The following is an 18257-nucleotide window of genomic DNA, read 5'->3' as shown; positions in this document are numbered from 1 at the left end:
ACAACAACAAACACTTTTTTTTCTCTCCCTCTGACACCATTGCACGTGTGATGGGAATTATGTTTACAATGCTCCTCAGCGCGGCAACATAAAGGATACCAGTGGTGAGGTGGCCAGTGTCGCTGTTCCCCCACTACTGCTGAATCCATCTTTAAGGCAGGGATTGACATTCAGGTCAAATTCTTTTTGGGTTGCCCTAAGATTATGATCGGTTAGGGTTAGGGGTTTGAATCAGAGATATCAGCACTGGAGTTCACTCAAAGCAGGCTCAATTTACCGTAAATGGTCTGTCTTTTACTTAAACAATGGGGAGGAACCAGAAAAATCATTAACGAAATTGTCTGTGTGTGTGTTCTATCACTGCCTTTGCTTGTTTTTCCCTCTCCCAATCTCATGTTTGCTTATTTCCTATGATAAGAATAAAGGCCGGAAACAATATTTCTTCAGCTCCATGCTGTGTTTATTTATTCCAAGGAGGGATCTGAGAGTGAGGGTTGTTATGGCCATGGTGGTAGACTAAGGCCTGCCGGAGACCCAGATAGAGATCAGACAAGCAGAGCAGCAGCTGTCGACTACAACCGGCGGGACTGTTGTTCACACCTCTATTAGACTGCCTTCTGTCAGTCCCTGTAGTAAACAAGAGGAATGGGTACATTCCACACCGGGCACAGATGTCAGTTCGTCTAGTTTTTAAATTTACATTTTATTTTTTTTATTTTTTTTATTTTATCTTTTATTTAACTAGGCAAGTCAGTTAATAACATTCTTATTTTCAATGACGGCCTAGGAACAGTGGGTTAACTGCCTGTTCAGGGGCAGAACGACAGATTTTTTTACCAGTTTTTGCACAGTGTGTTGTCTCTTCTGACATGTATTTAGGTGGTAATTCTGATCCGGGAATATCATTATTCAAAAGGGCTGGTGTATATGTTTTTTTTGTCATGAGGAACTGTAAGGGTTATTTTTCTGTATCTGTTAGAAGGACATGGTATGTAGTGTGTATTTGGTGTTGATATAAGACTCAACTGTTTTCCTGATCAGTGCTTCCTCTTTCCTCTCTCTCGCTTCCTGCTCCTTTGTCCTACTACTAGTGCTCTTCACTACTGGTCTGGGTGCTACATGTTTACATCAAGCCTCTGGAAAATTCTAGTTTACTGTATTCTCTAATACGTTGGTTAGGATTCAGATATTAAGGTCACTCATCCTCTTCCTTTAGGACTGTCGTGTGTGTGTGTGTAGATTAACGTGGTCTATTCCATAGGATGTCAGTTTATTTGATTTTTTTTTTAACCTTTTCTTTAACTAGGCAAGTCAGTTCAGAACAAATTTTTATTTACAATGACGGCCTAACGCGGACGACGCTGGCCCAATGGGACCCCCAATCACGGCCAGTAGTGTGATACAGCCTGGAATCAAACCAAGGTCTGTAGTGAAATCTCTAGCACTGAGATGCATTGCCTTAGACCACTGTGCCACTCGGGGGCCCAAACATATCCTCTGGTTTAGACCAGAGGATTTTTTTTTTGGTTAGATAAATGCTCAGAGGACAAAAAGAGTCACTTAACTAATTAACCCAGGAATTAAGCGTAATGCAGAGAACTATCGATTGTACAGTACCAGTCAAAAGTTTGGACACATACTCATTCAAGGGTTTTTCTTTATGTACTCTTTCTACACTGTAGAATAATAGTGAAGATATCAAAAATATGAAATATCACATATGGAGTCATGTAAGTAACCAAACAAGTGTTAAACAAATCAAAAATGCATTTTAGATTCTTCAAAGTAGCCACCCTTTGCCTTCATGACAGCTTTGCACACTCTTGGCATTCTCTCAACCAGTTTCACCTGGAATGCTTTTCCAACAGTCTTGAAGGAGTTCCTACATAAGCTTAGCACTTGTTGGCTGCTTTTCCTTCACCACTCTATGGTCCAACTCATCCCAAACCATCTCAATTGTGTTGAGGTCGGGGGATTGTGGAGGCCAGATCATCTGATGCAGCACTCCATCACTCTCCTTCTTGGTCAAATAGCCCTTACACAGCCTGGAGGTGTGTTGGGTCATTGTCCTGTTGAAAAACAAATGATAGTCCCAATAAGCGCAAACCAAATGGGATGGCGTATCGATGCAGAATGCTGTGGTAGCCATGCTGGTTAAGTGTGCCTTGAATTCTAAATAAATCACAGACAGGTGTCACCAACAAAGCACCATCACACCACCTCCATGCTTTACCGTGGGAACCACACATGCAGAGAGCATCCATTAATCTTCTCTGCATCTCACAGACACAACTCCTCAGACCAAAGGACAGATTTCCACTGGTCTAATGTCCATTGCTCATGTTTCTTGGCCCAAGAAAGTCTCTTCTTATTGGTGTCTTTTAGTAGTCGTTTCTTTGTAGCAATTCGAGCATGAATGCCTGATTCACACAGTCTCCTCTGAACAGTTGATGTTGAGATGTCTGTTACTTGAACTCTGTGCAGCATTTATTTGGACTGCAGTTTCTGAGGCCGGCAACTCGAATGAACTTATCCTCTGCAGCAGAGGTAACTCTGGGTCTTCCTTTCTTGTGGCGGTCCTCATGAGAGCCTGTTTCATCATAGTGCCTGATTGTTTTTGCAACTGCACTTGAAGAAACTTTACTAGTTCTTGCAATTTTCCGTATTGACTGACATTCATGTCTTAAAATAATGGACTGTCGTTTCTCTGCTCATTTGAGCTGTTCTTGCCCTATTTGGTAAAAGACCATCTTCTGTTTACCACCACTACCTTGTCACAACACAACTGATTGGCTCAAAAGCATTAAGAAGGAAATAAATTCCACAAATGAACTTTTAACAAGGCACACCTGTTAATTTAAATGCATTCCAGGTGACTACCTCATGAAGCTGGTTGAGAGAATGCCAAGAGTGTGCAAAGCTGTCATCAAAGCAAAGGGTGGCTACTTTGGAGAATCTCCAATCTCAAATATATTTAGATAATTTTTTTGGTTACTACATAGTTTTGGTGTCTTCACTATTCTACAATGTAGAAAATAGTAAAAATAAAGGAAAACCTCTTGAAAGAGTAGGTGTGTCCAAACTTTTGACTGGTATATGTGTACATAAGCCTAAAAGCTTAACATGAACCTATATGGAGGAAGGTTTTACTTACTCACCTCTTTTCTTTGTTGACATGCATTGTTCATAATTCGTAAAACCTGACTTTTAAAATGTTTGTTTAGTGGGGCAGCGAGAAGAGGAGTGCATCGCTTCACCTCAGACTCCAGCAACATTTCCCATGTAACAACAAAGCCTGTGTGAACAGTTAAATATTGCCTTTTATTGTTCGTATACTGTAATGTAACACGTAGCCTAACCCTCATATCTCTCTCTGTCCTGCAGCTTGGGTGGGCTCCCTCTCCATGGGGATGATCTTCTTCTGTTCTCCCATCGTCAGCGTCTTCACAGACTTGTTGGGCTGCAGGGTGACAGCTGTGGGCGGAGCCGCCGTGGGCCTGGTGGGACTGCTGGCCAGCTCCTTCGTCACGTCAGTACTTGTATAGCTACCCTCCTCATCAACCATTCTGATGTGTTGTGTGGTACAGGAGCTCAGCCTGCTCTCAGGTCCTCTATTTCTAGACCTCTCACGAGATGGCACAATACCAAACTCTCAACCATTTTAATCTACGTACATACACTACTACCACAATAATAGTAATAATAATAATAGTAATAATAATAATAATAGTAATAGTTGGCTCTGTGTCAGTCAGTAAGGCTATTGCCTGACTTTGAACAACACCTAGAAAATCCCCCTTTAGATCTGTTGGATGGTCTTTATTTTTTAAATAATGTCACACTCAAAATAACTAGCTTTTTTTAAAACCCATTATCCGTCTACTAAATGAAGGGAACATTTATTACAGGTGACATATCACTGGGTGAAAGTAGAAGTACAGTGAAATATATATAAATATGCCATTTAGCGGACGCTTTTATCCAAAGCGTCTTACAGTCAGGTGAGTTGTTGAAAGTGTTGTTAAACGCAATAAATGAATACCACAGCTGCGTTTTATCTAGGTTTATCCCCGCAGTGGCGTGACAAGTGAGTAAACATTAGCGCTCTTGTCTTGATGATCGTAGCACTCTGAGAGACCTGTCATTAGCGCTGGCCTAGAATCAGCTCCAACTCACCCCTGACCTCTCTCACTGATCTATTTATCCAGGATTAGTGATGTGCTAACGGTAACCTTGGTTAGGGCATTAGCCAGTAACCAAAAGATTGCTAGAGTGACTCCCTGAGCTGGCAAGGTAAAAATCTGTGACTTGCGTAGTTAAATAAAAGGTTCAAATAAAAAACGAGGACTGTGAAGTAAACAAACACTGTCAGCATAGTGAGTGTACACACCCTGGGAGCGAGGCTGTAACTGATACCCTCCAGGTGTTGGACCAGGCTAGCAGGCTAGCAAGTTCACAGCAGCTCAATTGTCTTCACCCTGGTGTTTGGTTCAAGTCAGACTTGAGAACTTGTTTTGCCAGAACCTCTGAGTCAAGTGCATAGAGCCTTGTTTTTTTCTTCTGTGTGTGAAATTTTAAGCCGGTATAAACATTACTGTGGGGAACTCCCATCCTATCCTGTCTCACTTCTACTCTCTGAACCCACAGGTCCCTGGGTCCCATGTACTTCACCTACGGCATCGTGTTCGCCACCGGCTGCTCCTTCGCCTACCAGCCCAGCCTGGTGATCCTGGGACACTACTTCAAGAAGCGCCTGGGCCTGGTCAACGGCATCGTGACGGCCGGCAGCTCTGCCTTCACCGTCACCCTGCCCTTCCTCCTGTCCGGCCTGCTGGAGAAGGTGGGCCTGCAGAACACCATGAGGCTCCTCAGCATCCTCATGTTCATCCTCATGCTGGCTGGGTTAACCTACACTCCCCTGCTGCCCAAGCCTGTCAGCAGCAACAAGCCAGGCAGCCGCTGCCCGCCCATGAGCAAGGTGTTCAACGTCAACATCTGGAAGTCTCTGGGCTACCGGATCTGGGCCTTCGGCATCCCGGCAGCTCTCTACGGATACTTTGTGCCTTACGTTCACCTGGTGAGTTGTTTTGTTTTTCAGTGGTGATGTGTACTATTGGTGTGTTTTTTTGTTTTCGTTACTCTGGTCTCGCTGTGTTAAAGGTTACTGACATGTGGCAAGAAATAACAGAAGTAGAAACGCAGCATACAAACGTGGCAATGTGGAACATGTTGATTTCTGTGTCCACTGTCCATCATATTCTCTATTTCTCTCATGGTGTGTTTTGGACATTGGCTCTGGGTAACTCAGTTGACAGTAATAGCCAGAGGTTATTGGTTAGTAGATCTAGAGCAGGGGATCCCTGCCAGTAGCTTGCTGCCCACCTATGAGTAGCTCGCCAAGCAAATCTGAAAGTATATCCCAAACTGTAAAAAACAAACATTATCCTACCCCTAGTTAACTAACCCCTATTGGCTTACATTTACATTTTTACATTTAAGTCATTTAGCAGACGCTCTTATCCAGAGCGACTTACAAATTGGTGCATACACCTTATGACATCCAGTGGAACAGCCACTTTACAATAGTGCATCTAAATATTTTTAGGGGGGGGTGAGAAGGATTACTTACCCTATCCTAGGTATTCCTTGAAGAGGTGGGGTTTCAGGTGTCTCCGGAAGGTGGTGATTGACTCCGCTGTCCTGGCGTCGTGAGGGAGTTTGTTCCACCATTGGGGGGCCAGAGCAGCGAACAGTTTTGACTGGGCTGAGCGGGAACTGTACTTCCTCAGTGGTAGGGAGGCGAGCAGGCCAGAGGTGGATGAACGCAGTGCCCTTGTTTGGGTGTAGGGCCTGATCAGAGCCTGGAGGTACTGAGGTGCCGTTCCCCTCACAGCTCCGTAGGCAAGCACCATGGTCTTGTAGCGGATGCGAGCTTCAACTGGAAGCCAGTGGAGAGAGCGGCTTAACTCCAAAATGTAACATCTGCCAATACATTTCCATCAATATTGCCTCTGTCGGTTTGGTGCACACATTTGTTTCTGACGCCGTATGTTGCCAGTTAGCGACGCTAATGATAAAGTCTTGTGGGTAGACCGTAAGACTTTCCCCAAAAACCTTCTCAATTAAATGTAAACGTCAAAAGTAGGCTTACCTCACTGAACTATAAATCATGATTTATTTGTATCAATTGGGTGGCCATTTTTCTACAAACTGTGCCACGATGTGCTGCAGAAGTAGTCAGCAGAAACATCGCTGGACCATCTTTCACATTTGATCACAAAAAAAGGGAAATGTGAAAAAGGGAATTGCACCACCGTCTAGCCCTATATACAGTGCATTCGGAAAGCATTCAGACCCCTTGACTTTTTCCACATTTTATGTTACAGCCTTATTCTAAAGTGGATAAAAATGTTGTTTTTTTTTCTCTCAATAAACACACAATACCCCATAATGACAAAGCAAAAACAGGTTATTAGACATTTTGGCAAATGTATATAAAAAATTGAAAAATATCACATATATGTAAGTATTCAGACCCTTTACTCAGTACTTTGTTTAAGCACCTTTGCCGGTGATTACAGCATCAAGTCTTCTTGGGTATGATGCTGCAAGCTTGGCACACCTGTATTTGGGGAGTTTCTCCCGTTCTTCTCTGCAGATCCCCTCAGGCTCTATCAGGTTGGATGGGGAGTGTCGCTGCACAGCTATTTTCAGGTCTCTCCAGAGATGTTCGATTGGATTCAAGTCCGGGCCTCACCTTGCCCACTGAAGGACATTCAGAGACTTGTCCCGAAGCCAGTCCTGCATTGTCTTGGCTGTATGTTTAGGGTCGTTGTCCTGTTAGAAGGTGAACCTTCACAGTCCAAGGTCCTGAGTGCTCTGGAGCAGGTTTTCATCAAAGATCTCTCTGTACTTTGCATCGATCCTGACTAGTCTCCCAGTCCCTGTTGCTGAATAACATTCCCACAGCATGATGTTTGCCACCATGCTTCACCATAGGGATGGTGCCAGGTTTCCTCCAGACATGACGCTTGGCATTCAGGCTAAGTAGTTCAATCTTGGTTTCATCAGACCAGAGAATCTTGTTTCTCATGGTCTGAAAGTCCTTTAGGTGCTTTTTGGCCAACTCCATGCGGGCTGTCTGGCCACTTTCCCATAAAGGCCTGATTGGTGGAGTGCTGCAGTAATTGTTGTCCTTCTGGAAGCTTATCTCATCTACACAGAGAAACTCTGGAGCCCTGTCAGAGTGAATATTGGGTTCTTGGTCACCTCCCTGACCAAGGCTTTTCTCCCTCGATTGCTCAGTTTGGTCGGGCGACCAGCTCAAGGAAGAGTCTTGGTGGTTCCAAACTTCATCCACTTAAGAAGGATTGAGTTCTTGGACACAATCCTGTCTCTGCGCTCTACGGACAATTCCTTCGACCTCATGGCTTAGTGTTATATCTGACATGCACTGTCAACTGTGGGACCTTATATAGATAGTTGTGTGCCTCTCCAAATCATGTCCAATCATTTGAATTTACCACAGGTGGACTCCAAGCTGTAGAAACATCTCAAGGTTGATCAATGGAAAGGATCCACCTAAGCTCAATTTAAATGTCAGTCTAAATGCTTAGGTAAATAAGGTTTTTTTATTTTAAATTTGCAAACATTTCTAATAACCTGTTTTTGCTTTGTCATTATGTGTAGATTGAGTTTTTTTTTCTTCCATTTTTTATTTATTTTTTCATCCATTTTAGAATAAGGCTGTAACGTAACAAATGTGGAAAAGTCAAGTGGTCTGAATACAACACATCCCAGTAACCCTTCCCACTACTTTGATCCCAACAGCTCCTACACCAGGCCGTTGGTCTGGGAGGCTTTGATTTAAGTATTGACATGTACTCAGAACATCCATTTTCCTTGTTTCTCTATTAATAATTGCAATGTTGAGAGTAGTAAAAAACTGAAGAAAAAAATCCGAACCCAGGAAAAATAAAACGGAGAACTGAATTCTGGAAAATACTAAAGGTAATTTTACTGGGGCCTGTCAGGCCAAATACTGTAACTATTATTTACCAGGTATATAGACAGAAAACACATATATTGCACCCCCAGGACCCGGGGAAGAGCGGCAGGGTATGGGAGAAGTGAACAATGTGCCTATTCAAAGGCTATAAAATAAACGAGTAGCTTGCGACATGTTTCCTTTTTTAAAAGTAGCTCTCGTGCTAGAAAAGTTTGGAGACCCCTGATCTCAAGCTTCACAAGCACAAATACAAAATCGCACATTATCAAATGTGGAAGGTCAGGAGAGGGGAACTCTACATGGCCTCAAGGACCTGTGTTACTGTTTTTGAGCTGGAGTTCTTGTTTCCTTCCTTCCTATGGCATGAGAGTTGTTTTTAAACATCTCTCCTGACCTTTGGCCTGTTGCTGCTCAGTTCAACCGAGTTACCGTGTCATAAAGCAACTCATTTTGAACACTGCATGTCAACATTTGAAATGCTGCTACGATATAGGCTTGTCAGACTTAGACGTACACACATCAGTTTTTTTTCTGTCAGCTTATGTTAAATGTTTGTCTTCAAATGGTACACAGATATAAAATACAAGCACTGCTTACACATCACATACTGGACTGTTAATCTGTGGTGCCGTAACAGTCCTAGATAGAATACTGTTTAGTCTTGTGTTTTACTGTACACATTATACCAAAGACGGAGCCTGTAGTCTCTTCCCACAGTCACTGTATGACATAACAAGCAAAACTAAAGGGCTTCAGACCTGACTGGAAGATAGTTGTAATTTGTTGTTTTATTTGAAAATACCAACTTTATAAATACTCTAGCTTGAATATGGAGTTTCAACTGAAAGGCAACTATTTTCTTTGATATTCAAATACAGGTCTCAGAAAAACTCTCGTAAAACCAAATAATGTTTGACGGTATTTGAATATATGCCTTGAAAAAATATTTGTATTTGATGGCTTCCAAATATTTAACAACCAAAAACTACAATAGTTAGTTGAATCCTTTCGAAATACATGATCATAAGCACATTTTGTAGGGCTCTTAGATATGAATCTTAAGATAGCTTATAGTCTACAATTACATGCGTGAGGGACATGGATTCATCCTCCAACATTAGAATAGACCATTTTTGCAGCTTCAAAATGAACTAACAAATATATTTTCATAATGAGTGAGCGGTAATACAGTAACACTCGACGTCATGTATTGTGACTTTGATTATTACAACAGCAACATTGTTACTAGGACGTTAGATTGCAATTTCTAATGGAATTATTATGTATGTGGAATAAGGAACAGTCACTTCACAGTAGTTACAAAAACTCTCAACTCATTGTTATGGAATTCAAATGAAATGACCAAAGTATTATGTAACAACATGCTAATGCTAATAAAATGTTGCTCCAAGTAGTTAGTTGTAATACACAGGCACAAGAACTGAGAACGCTAACATCAACAAAATATGGCTTTTAAGTGTCAAGGAAATATCCCAAAATTGCCTTCTTAAATCAACTACAGTCAAAGTAGCTGGGGGGGAAAATCATGTTTGTTCTTATTCTGAGTAAACTCTCCCTTTAAAAAAAAAAAAAGATGGTCTAGTGCAGTGGTCGGCAACAGGTGACGACTGTAAAATCGCCAGAAATTCAGCTAAAAATGTATTTAGGAAATCTGTTCCCAAGTATTTCCACAAATAAAAAATGTTGTAAACGTGTCTCAATGTAATTAAAGGTATGAAATTATTGTTATTTTCAAATGCAATCTATTTTTGTGCTTATTTGGGGTCAACCATCCACTCCGACAAAAATGGTCCCGCGGCTGAATCTAGCTGACTACCCCTGGTATAGTGTGTTTTTAAAATAAGAGCTCTTTCCCACAGATGGACAAAGAGGTTCAAAGTTGTTTTTGCTTAGCATCCAACTTGCTGTTTGCAATAGGCTTTGAATTACTCTGCAGTATCTTCAGGTATTCTAAAATGAAATTCAGCTTTTCAACCTTTTTTTTCCAGTGGCATCTTGAGAGTCAAAGTAGTTTAGTCAACTTATTTTTAATATCTTTACAAAATAGCAGTAGTTAATTGGTTTGACTTTGATGTACACCTGGGGCAATGGTCATTCAGGAGAATGGACTTTTACAGAATGTTCAGATAGAAATTAATTGTGTGTGTGTGTGTGTGTGTGTGTGTGTGTGTGTGTGTGTGTGTGTGTGTGTGTGTGTGTGTGTGTGTGTGTGTGTGTGTGTGTGTGTGTGTGTGTGTGTGTGTGTGTGTGTGTGTGTGTGTGTGTGTGTGTGTGTGTGTGTGTGTGTGTGTGTGTGTGTGTGTGTGTGTGTGTGTGTGTGTGTGTGTGTGTGTGTGTGTGTGTGTAACCTGCAGTTCCAGATACAGCACTGCCATTAGTTGAAGGCAGCCAATCCAATAGTTTCAGAAAAGTAGTCACTTCCTGAGATCTGTATTCAGATAGATAGTTTTGAAAAGTAGTGTATTTTCGGGGATCTGTATTCAAATAGTTGTAGTCACCTCCAAAGTAACTGTTTACCTGGGAAATGTTTTACTTTCCGCAAAGCATAATTAACTATAGTTATCCCCTGGTCTGAAGAGCATGAGTCTCTGTAGAACTCAGGGCGGCCAAACGGAGGACAACTCGATCTAAATATTAGTGGCCAAATGTGTGGTATTGCTTGGATGCATACCAGTTAAAGTATTTCACAGCAGTTATTCAATCCCCTAATATACATACGGTAGATGCTTTAGTAGTGTGGTCTGTGGAGAGTCCGTAAATATGTCTGGGAGGTTTGGTGGAGTTACATAAACACAGGTCTTATTATTCCAGTATTGCATACCATTTATAGGATGGAAAACATCTCCTGTGGAGAGCCGGAGAGGAGAGATCTGTCCTGGGGCTCAGTAGGTCACTGTTTATTTGGAGGAGATTACTTTGTTATTGGAGGGAGGTCACTTTCTCCTGGGGACAGCCCTCTGTTCTCCTAACACTTTAGTCTGCTACCCAGGCTGGGCCACTGCTGGGCCCTGTCAGTGTCCACTCCTAGCCCCATCCCTGGGCCCTGTCAGTGTCTAGCCCCATCCCTGGGCCCTGTCAGTGTCTAGCCCCATCCCTGGGCCCTGTCAGTGTCTAGCCCCAACCCTGGGCCATGTCAGTGTCTAGCCCCATCCCTGGGCCCTGTCAGTGTCTAGCCCCATCCCTGGGCCCTGTCAGTGTCTAGCCCCAGCCCTGGGCCCTGTCAGTGTCTAGCCTCATCCCTGGGCCCTGTCAGTGTCTAGCCCTAGCCCCATCCATGGGCCCTGTCAGTGTCCAGCCGCAGCCCCATCCCTGGGCCCTGTCAGTGTCTAGCCCTAGCCCATCCATGGGCCCTGTCAGTGTCTAGCCCCATCCCTGGGCCCTGTCAGTGTCTAGCCCTAGCCCCATCCATGGGCCCTGTCAGTGTCCAGCCGCAGCCCCATCCCTGGGCCCTGTCAGTGTCTAGCCCTAGCCCATCCATGGGCCCTGTCAGTGTCTAGCCCTAGCCCCATCCCTGGGCCCTGTCAGTGTCGAGCCCTAGCCCCATCCATGGGCCCTGTCAGTGTCTAGCCCTAGCCCCATCCATGGGCCCTGTCAGTGTCTACCCCTAGCCCCATCCATGGGCCCTGTCAGTGTCTAGCCCTAGCCCCGTCAGTGTCTAGCCCTAGCCCCATCCATGGGCCCTGTCAGTGTCTAGCCCTAGCCCCATCCATGGGCCCTGTCAGTGTCTATCCCTAGCCCCATCCATGGGCCCTGTCAGTGTCTAGCCCTAGCCCCATCCATGGGCCCTGTCAGTGTCTAGCCCTAGCCCCATCCATGGGCCCTGTCAGTGTCTAGCCCTAGCCCCATCCCTGGGCCCTGTCAGTGTCCAGCCGCAGCCCCATCCCTGGGCCCTGTCAGTGTCCAGCCGCAGCCCCATCCCTGGGCCCTGTCAGTGTCCAGCCGCAGCCCCATCCCTGGGCCCTGTCAGTGTCCAGCCGCAGCCCCATCCCTGGGCCCTGTCAGTGTCGAGCCGCAGCCCCATCCCTGGGCCCTGTCAGTGTCCAGCCGCAGGCCCAGCCCGAAGCTTCAATATCATCAGGAAGACGGGGGAACAGCTGGATTGTTTAACCTTTCAGGAAGGGAGTGCTCACCTCAGTGTGCAGGGACTAACAGAGCTGCTAATCCTAGTGGGATATTTGAGCTATTCTGTTTTCCCTCAGCTCCTCTGCTCTGGTCAAAGTGCGGTGTCTAGCCCTTTAGTGCCACAGTCCGTGTGTATGTGCCTTTTCCCCCTCATCCGTAGCCAAGTCCCTCCCCTATCAGCTGAAGACTGGGAGTCTAAAGTCCTGAAGAAGCTTTCCCTCTCACACTATTCCAGGTATTTCACATATTGGAGAATTAGATAGTTTATTTCACCACGTACGACTGTGTTCCTAGAGGTCTGATTAAAAGGGAAAGGCATTGCCAAGGACAAGTTGAACTGTATGTTTTGCAGGATATGTGTGAAGTCTGGATGGCATTGGTGTGCAAAGAAACTGGGCAGGCGGCAGCAGATCCAGTCAGTGCATGGATTGTGTTAAGGTAGCCTACCAGAGGCAGTGCAGGCTAGCGTTCTCAGTGTTTCCTAATTACATTCAATCATGAAACCTGTTTATCAAATTGGAAAGTTTATTCAGCATTTACTTTGATGTTGGTTTTGCACCACTTTGTTAAACTCACCAGTGGCAGTGACTAACTGCCACCACTTTGACAACAACAAACTAATTTGTCACCAGCTCTGTGTGCTGGAGGGAAGAGTGTTTTGGCCTGGAAAGGTTTATCATAAAGCTTTTGGAGAGGGCGGCAAGTAGCCTAATGGTTAAGAGCGTTAGGGGTTAGGTACCTTGCTCAAGGGCTCAATTGCTCCTGCAAGTCGGTCTGAATAAGAGCGTCTGCTAAATGACAAATGTAAAATAGTGGCTGAGCTGCAGACAGTTAAACAAGCATTGTGTATGTGCCTGGGGGGGGTGGGGGTGGGGTTGGGGGGGGTGTGTGCCATCAAGCATGACGGTTGTGTTGTTGGTTTGTCTGTGCAATGTCACACTCTCTCGCATGCACGTGCGTCAGCGTTCACTGGCGCTGTTGTTTGTGTGCCTTGGTTGTTTATTGTTTGCTGGTCAGTGTGGGTGTTTATTTAAGGAGGGTGGGATGTTCCTGGGACACCTGGTGGGTGGTACGTCGGTAAGCAGTAGGTCACGTAGTTAGGCCTACATACTAGAATACGCGATCACAGACGGGGACACGGCCCAAATGCCAGCCTATCCCCTATATATTCACTACCAGGGTCCCCTAGTGCTCTAGTAGAAGTAGTGCACTACATAGGGAATAGGGTGGCATTTGGAAGAGTCAACATCCCCCAAGGTTGTGGTTGATAGGGAGGGATGGTGCCCACTGGCCAGTAAGTAAAAGGCAAGTGAGCCTGAGAGCAGGTGCCCTAGCAGTATTTAAGGGCTAGGTGTTGCTGGGTAGTATAATGGCCAAGCACAGCAGGCCTGGCGTCTGAGCCAGCAGGGAGTGGGACACGCTGTGGACTGGAGGAATGTTGTCTGTGGGCTGTAGTACTATATCCTCGTGAAACCAGACTGAAGGTGGGATAGAGGCTCTTTGACTGGGACGCAGCAGGAAGGGGTTTGGATGTGGTGTTGGTGTCCTTGGAGGCTGCAGCTACTGGCAGGGATCCAGGTACCAGGCCGGGGCCTCCCAGGCAGCCTCCCCAGCTCTGGGCCACACCGATTGGTGCTCCCGTGTAGGAGGGACCGGCAGAGGCCTGGAATCGACATCTGGGCCGCATTTCACATGCTCTGATACATTACGACCGCAACTATGCAGCCCACAATAGTTGCGATGGTGCTTTCACTTTGCCTGTGAATTGAGCAGAAGGAGTTGCAGTGGCTGCTATAAATATTATATAGGTATACAATGCCTTCAGAATGTATTCATACCCCTTGACTTATTGCACATTTTGTTGTTACAGCCTGAATTCAAAATGTAAATGCAGTATATATTTTTTCTCACCATCTACACACACACAACCCCATAACAACAGTGAAAATATTTGTTTTTGAAAATTAAATACAGAAATATCTCATTTAGATAAGTATTCCCACCCCATTTGCTATGACACTCCAAATTGAGCTCGGGTGCATCCAAGTTAGAGTCCACCTGTAGCCAATTCAATTGATTGGACATTTTAAAAAGAAACACCTGTCTATATAAGGTCCTACAGTTGACAGCGCATGTTAGCGATTACTGTGACATTATTGCAGGTATCCCTTGGGCTTTGTCAAGCGCCATCCATAGTGGTTTTAAATGTATCCTGTGTAGGGCCTCTGATCGAGGACTCATGCCGCGGGAAGAGACAGACCGGGCGGGAGCGTTTTGAGATACAGTTGCTCTGGGATGCCATCGGGCCGCAAGCAAAGATGGGAGAAGAGGAATATTGGCACAGGGATACTGAGGTGGATTGCTGAGGAGGAATGGAGGAAAATAAGAGGTGGCAGAGAATGAGGAAAGCAGAGTTGGATTTAAATTTGAGGAGGATGGTGATTTAAAAGTGGAGATGGGGTGTTGAAGAAGATTGGTGTCAAGTGCAAACAGTGAGCTGTGTATCAGACCAAGTTCTGGAGGTTAAATGGAAGTGAATGAGGGAGAGTTAAGTAAGGTGGAAGGTGTGGTGAAGAACTCTGAACCCGAGCCTGACATCAATGGACATGATAAATTGAATCTGTTAAGGTAACCTGTAGTGGACTTTGATATTTGTTTGTAGTTTCTTCTGATCAGAGGGCGCGGGCGTTGGCCTCCCGAGTGGCGCAGAGGTCTATGGCACAGCATTGCAGTGTTGCAGCTTCACTCCCGGGAGTCCCATAGGTCGGCGCTCAATTGGCCCAGGTCGTCCAGGTTAGGGGAGGGTTTGGTCCTTAATACCTGCCCGCTTAACCTGGATACCAGCTGCATCAATATGTCGGAGGAAACACAGCTCAACTGATGACTGAAGTCAGCTTGCAGGCGCCAGGCCCGCCACAAGGAGTCACTAGAGTGCGATGAGCCAAGTAAAGCCCTCTCCACCAAACCCTCTCCTAACCTGGACCACGCTGGGCCAATTATGCACCGCCCGATGAGACTCCCGGTCACGGCCGGTTATGACATAGCCCAGGATCAAACCCGGGTCTGTAGTGACGCCTCAAGCACTGCGATGCAGTGCCTTAGATCACTGCGCCACTCGGGAGGCCACAAGGTGATGGGTTTTGAGTATATAGGGTTAGTTGGTGGGGTAATTCAAATGTATTTTATTTATTTATTTTCCCGGTTCCCCTTTCTCATTTTGTATCACAGTGTAATATATCTATACTATAGTTCAGTTGGAGGCAGTAATGCAACATTTTGGATGCCAACTGCCATTAAATATCACAGAATTGCATGTCAGAGCAAAAACTATACCATGAAGTCCAAGGAACTGACCGTAGATCTCCGAGATAGAATTGTGATTAAAGCATATACAGTGGGGAGAACAAGTACTTGATACACTGCCGATTTTGCAGGTTTTCCTACTTACAAAGCATGTAGAGGTCTAATTTTTTATCATAGGTACACTTCAACTGTGAGAGACTGAATCTAAAACAAAATTCCAGAAAATCACATGATTTTTAAGTAATTAATTTGCATTTTATTGCATGACATAAGTATTTGATACATCAGAAAAGCAGAACTTAATATTTGGTATAGAAACCTTTGTTTGCAATTACAGAGATCATACGTTCCCTGTAGTTCTTGACCAGGTTTGCACACACTGCAGCAGGGATTTTGGCCCACTCCTCCATACAGACCTTCTCCAGATCCTTCAGGTTTCGGGGCTGTCGCTGGGCAATACGGACTTTCAGCTCCCTCCAAAGATTTTCTATTGGGTTCAGGTCTGGAGACTGGCTAGGCCACTCCAGGACCTTGAGATGCTTCTTATGGAGCCACTCCTTAGTTGCCCTGGCTGTGTGTTTCGGGTCGTTGTCATGCTGGAAGACCCATCTACGACACATCTTCAATGCTCTTACTGAGGGAAGGAGGTTGTTGGCCAAGATCTTGCGATACATGGCCCCATCCATCCTCCCCTCAATACGGTGCAGTCGTCCTGTCCCCTTTGCAGAAAAGCATCCCCAAAGAATGATGTTTCCACCTCCATGCTTCACGGTTGGGATAGTGTTCTTGGTTGTACTCATCCTTCTTCTTACTCCAAACACGGCGAGTGGAATTTAGACCAAAAAGCTATATTTTTGTCTCATCAGACCACATGACCTTCTCCCATTCCTCCCCTGGATCATCCAGATGGTCATTGGCAAACTTCAGACGGGCCTGGACATGAGCTGGCTTGAGCAGGGGGACCTTGCGTGCGCTGCAGGATTTTAATCCATGACGGCGTAGTGTGTTACTAATGGTTTTCTTTGAGACTGTGGTCCCAGCTTTCTTCAAGTCATTGACCAGGTCCTGCCGTGTAGTTCCGGGCTGATCCCTCACCTTTCTCATGATCATAGATGCCCCACGAGGTGAGAGAGGTTGGAGTCTGTTTGAGTGTGTGGACAGGTGTCTTTTATTCAGGTAACGAGTTCAAACAGGTGCAGTTAATACAGGTAATGAGTGGAGAACAGGAGGGCTTAAAGAAAAACTAACAGGTTTGTGAGAGCTGGAATTCTTACTGGTTGGTAGGTGATCAAATACTTATGTCATGCAATAAAATGCAAATTAATGACTTAAAAATCATACAATGTGATTTTTGTTTTAAATTCCGTCTCTCACAGTTGAAGTGTACCTATGATAAAAAATTACAGACCTCTACATGCTTTGTAGGTAGGAGGTCGAGGTCCTTCTGTAGCTCAGTTGGTAGAGCATGGCGCTTGTAACGCCAGGGTAGTGGGTTCGATCCCCGGGACCACCCATACGTAGAATGTATGCACACATGACTGTAAGTCGCTTTGGATAAAAGCGTCTGATAAATGGCATATATTATTATTATTATATTAATACCTGCAAAATTGGCAGTGTATCAAATACTTGTTCTTCCCACTGTATCTGGGGAAGGGTATTAAACTATTTCTAGAGTGTTGAAAGTTTCCAAGAGCGCAATGGTCTCTATCATTGGGAAATGGGGAGAAAAAAAATATGGAACTACCCAGACTCCGGTCGGACGGGGCTGCCTGCTCTAGGCAAACTGAGCGACCGGGCAAGAAGGACCTTGTTCGGGGAGGTTACTAAGAACCCAATGACCACTTTGGCCGAAATACAGAGTTCCTTGGCTGAGATGGAAGACTCAAAGCTGTAATTGCTGCTAAAGGTGCTTCTACAAAGCATTCACTCAGTGGTGTGAGTACTTGGTGCCTTCAAAAAATATTCATACTCCTTATGCCACATTTTGTTGTTTACAGCCTGATTTTTAAATTGATTTCATGGATTTTGTTCTCAGCCATCTGCATATTAATACCCCATAATAACAAAGTGTAAACGTGTTTTTAGAAATGTTTGCACATTTTATTGAAAATGTAATATACATATCTCATTGACATGAGTATTCCCCCTGAGTCAATACAAGTTTGAATCACCTTTGGTAGTAATTACAGCTGTTAGTCTTTCTGGGTAAGTCTGTAAGAGCTTTCCACACCTGGATTGTACAATAACGAATTAAGAAAAAAAAAAAATTTAATCTTCAAGCTCCGTCAAGTTAGTTGTTTATCACTGCTAGACAGCCATTTAAGTCTTGCCACAGATTTTCAAGACAATTTGCGTCAAAAGGCAGTAGTCCTGGTAAGCAGCTCCAGTGTATATTTGGCATTGTGTTTAGGTTATCGTCCCGCTGAATTTAGTTAATCAAATCAAGTTTTATTGGTCCCATACACGTGATTAGCAGATGTTATTGCGGGTGTCGCGACATGCTAGGACTAAGATACCATAGAACCGTATAGAATACAGTTGAAGTCGGAAGTTTACATACACCTTAGCCAAATACATTTAAGCTCAGGTTTTCACAATTCCTGACATTTAATCCTCATACAAATTCCCTGTCTTAGGTCAGTTAGGATCACCACTTTTATTTTAAGAATGTGAAATGTCAGAATAATAGTAGAGTGATTTATTTCAGCTTTTATTTCTTTCATCACATTCCCAGTGGTTCAGAAGTTTACATATACTCAAATTAGTATTTGGTAGCATTGCCTTTAAATTGTTTAACTTG

General features: G+C 44.5%; 1 protein-coding gene across 5 annotated transcripts in view; it reads left to right on the top strand.

Annotated features, from left to right (window-relative positions):
- The window catches only part of slc16a10 (solute carrier family 16 member 10), a 61409-nt gene that overhangs the window by 31814 nt on the left and 11338 nt on the right, over positions 1–18257 (top strand). For 3 of the 5 annotated variants that reach the window (XM_035774287.2, XM_052523494.1, XM_052523496.1), the window contains exons 2-3: positions 3385–3529; positions 4648–5077. In XM_035774287.2, the coding sequence (XP_035630180.2) occupies positions 3385–3529; positions 4648–5077 (575 nt within the window). Of the gene's footprint in view, positions 1–3224; positions 3283–3384; positions 3530–4647; positions 5078–18257 lie in introns of all 5 variants that reach the window. The other 2 variants (XM_052523495.1, XM_052523493.1) reach the window with 1 other exon arrangement.

The sequence above is a fragment of the Oncorhynchus keta genome, chromosome 8 (assembly GCF_023373465.1).
Source record: "Oncorhynchus keta strain PuntledgeMale-10-30-2019 chromosome 8, Oket_V2, whole genome shotgun sequence".
Classification (NCBI taxonomy): Eukaryota; Metazoa; Chordata; class Actinopteri; order Salmoniformes; family Salmonidae; genus Oncorhynchus; species Oncorhynchus keta.
The sequence above is the reverse complement of the archived record's forward strand: the minus strand, read 5'-3'. Positions and strand labels throughout refer to the sequence as shown.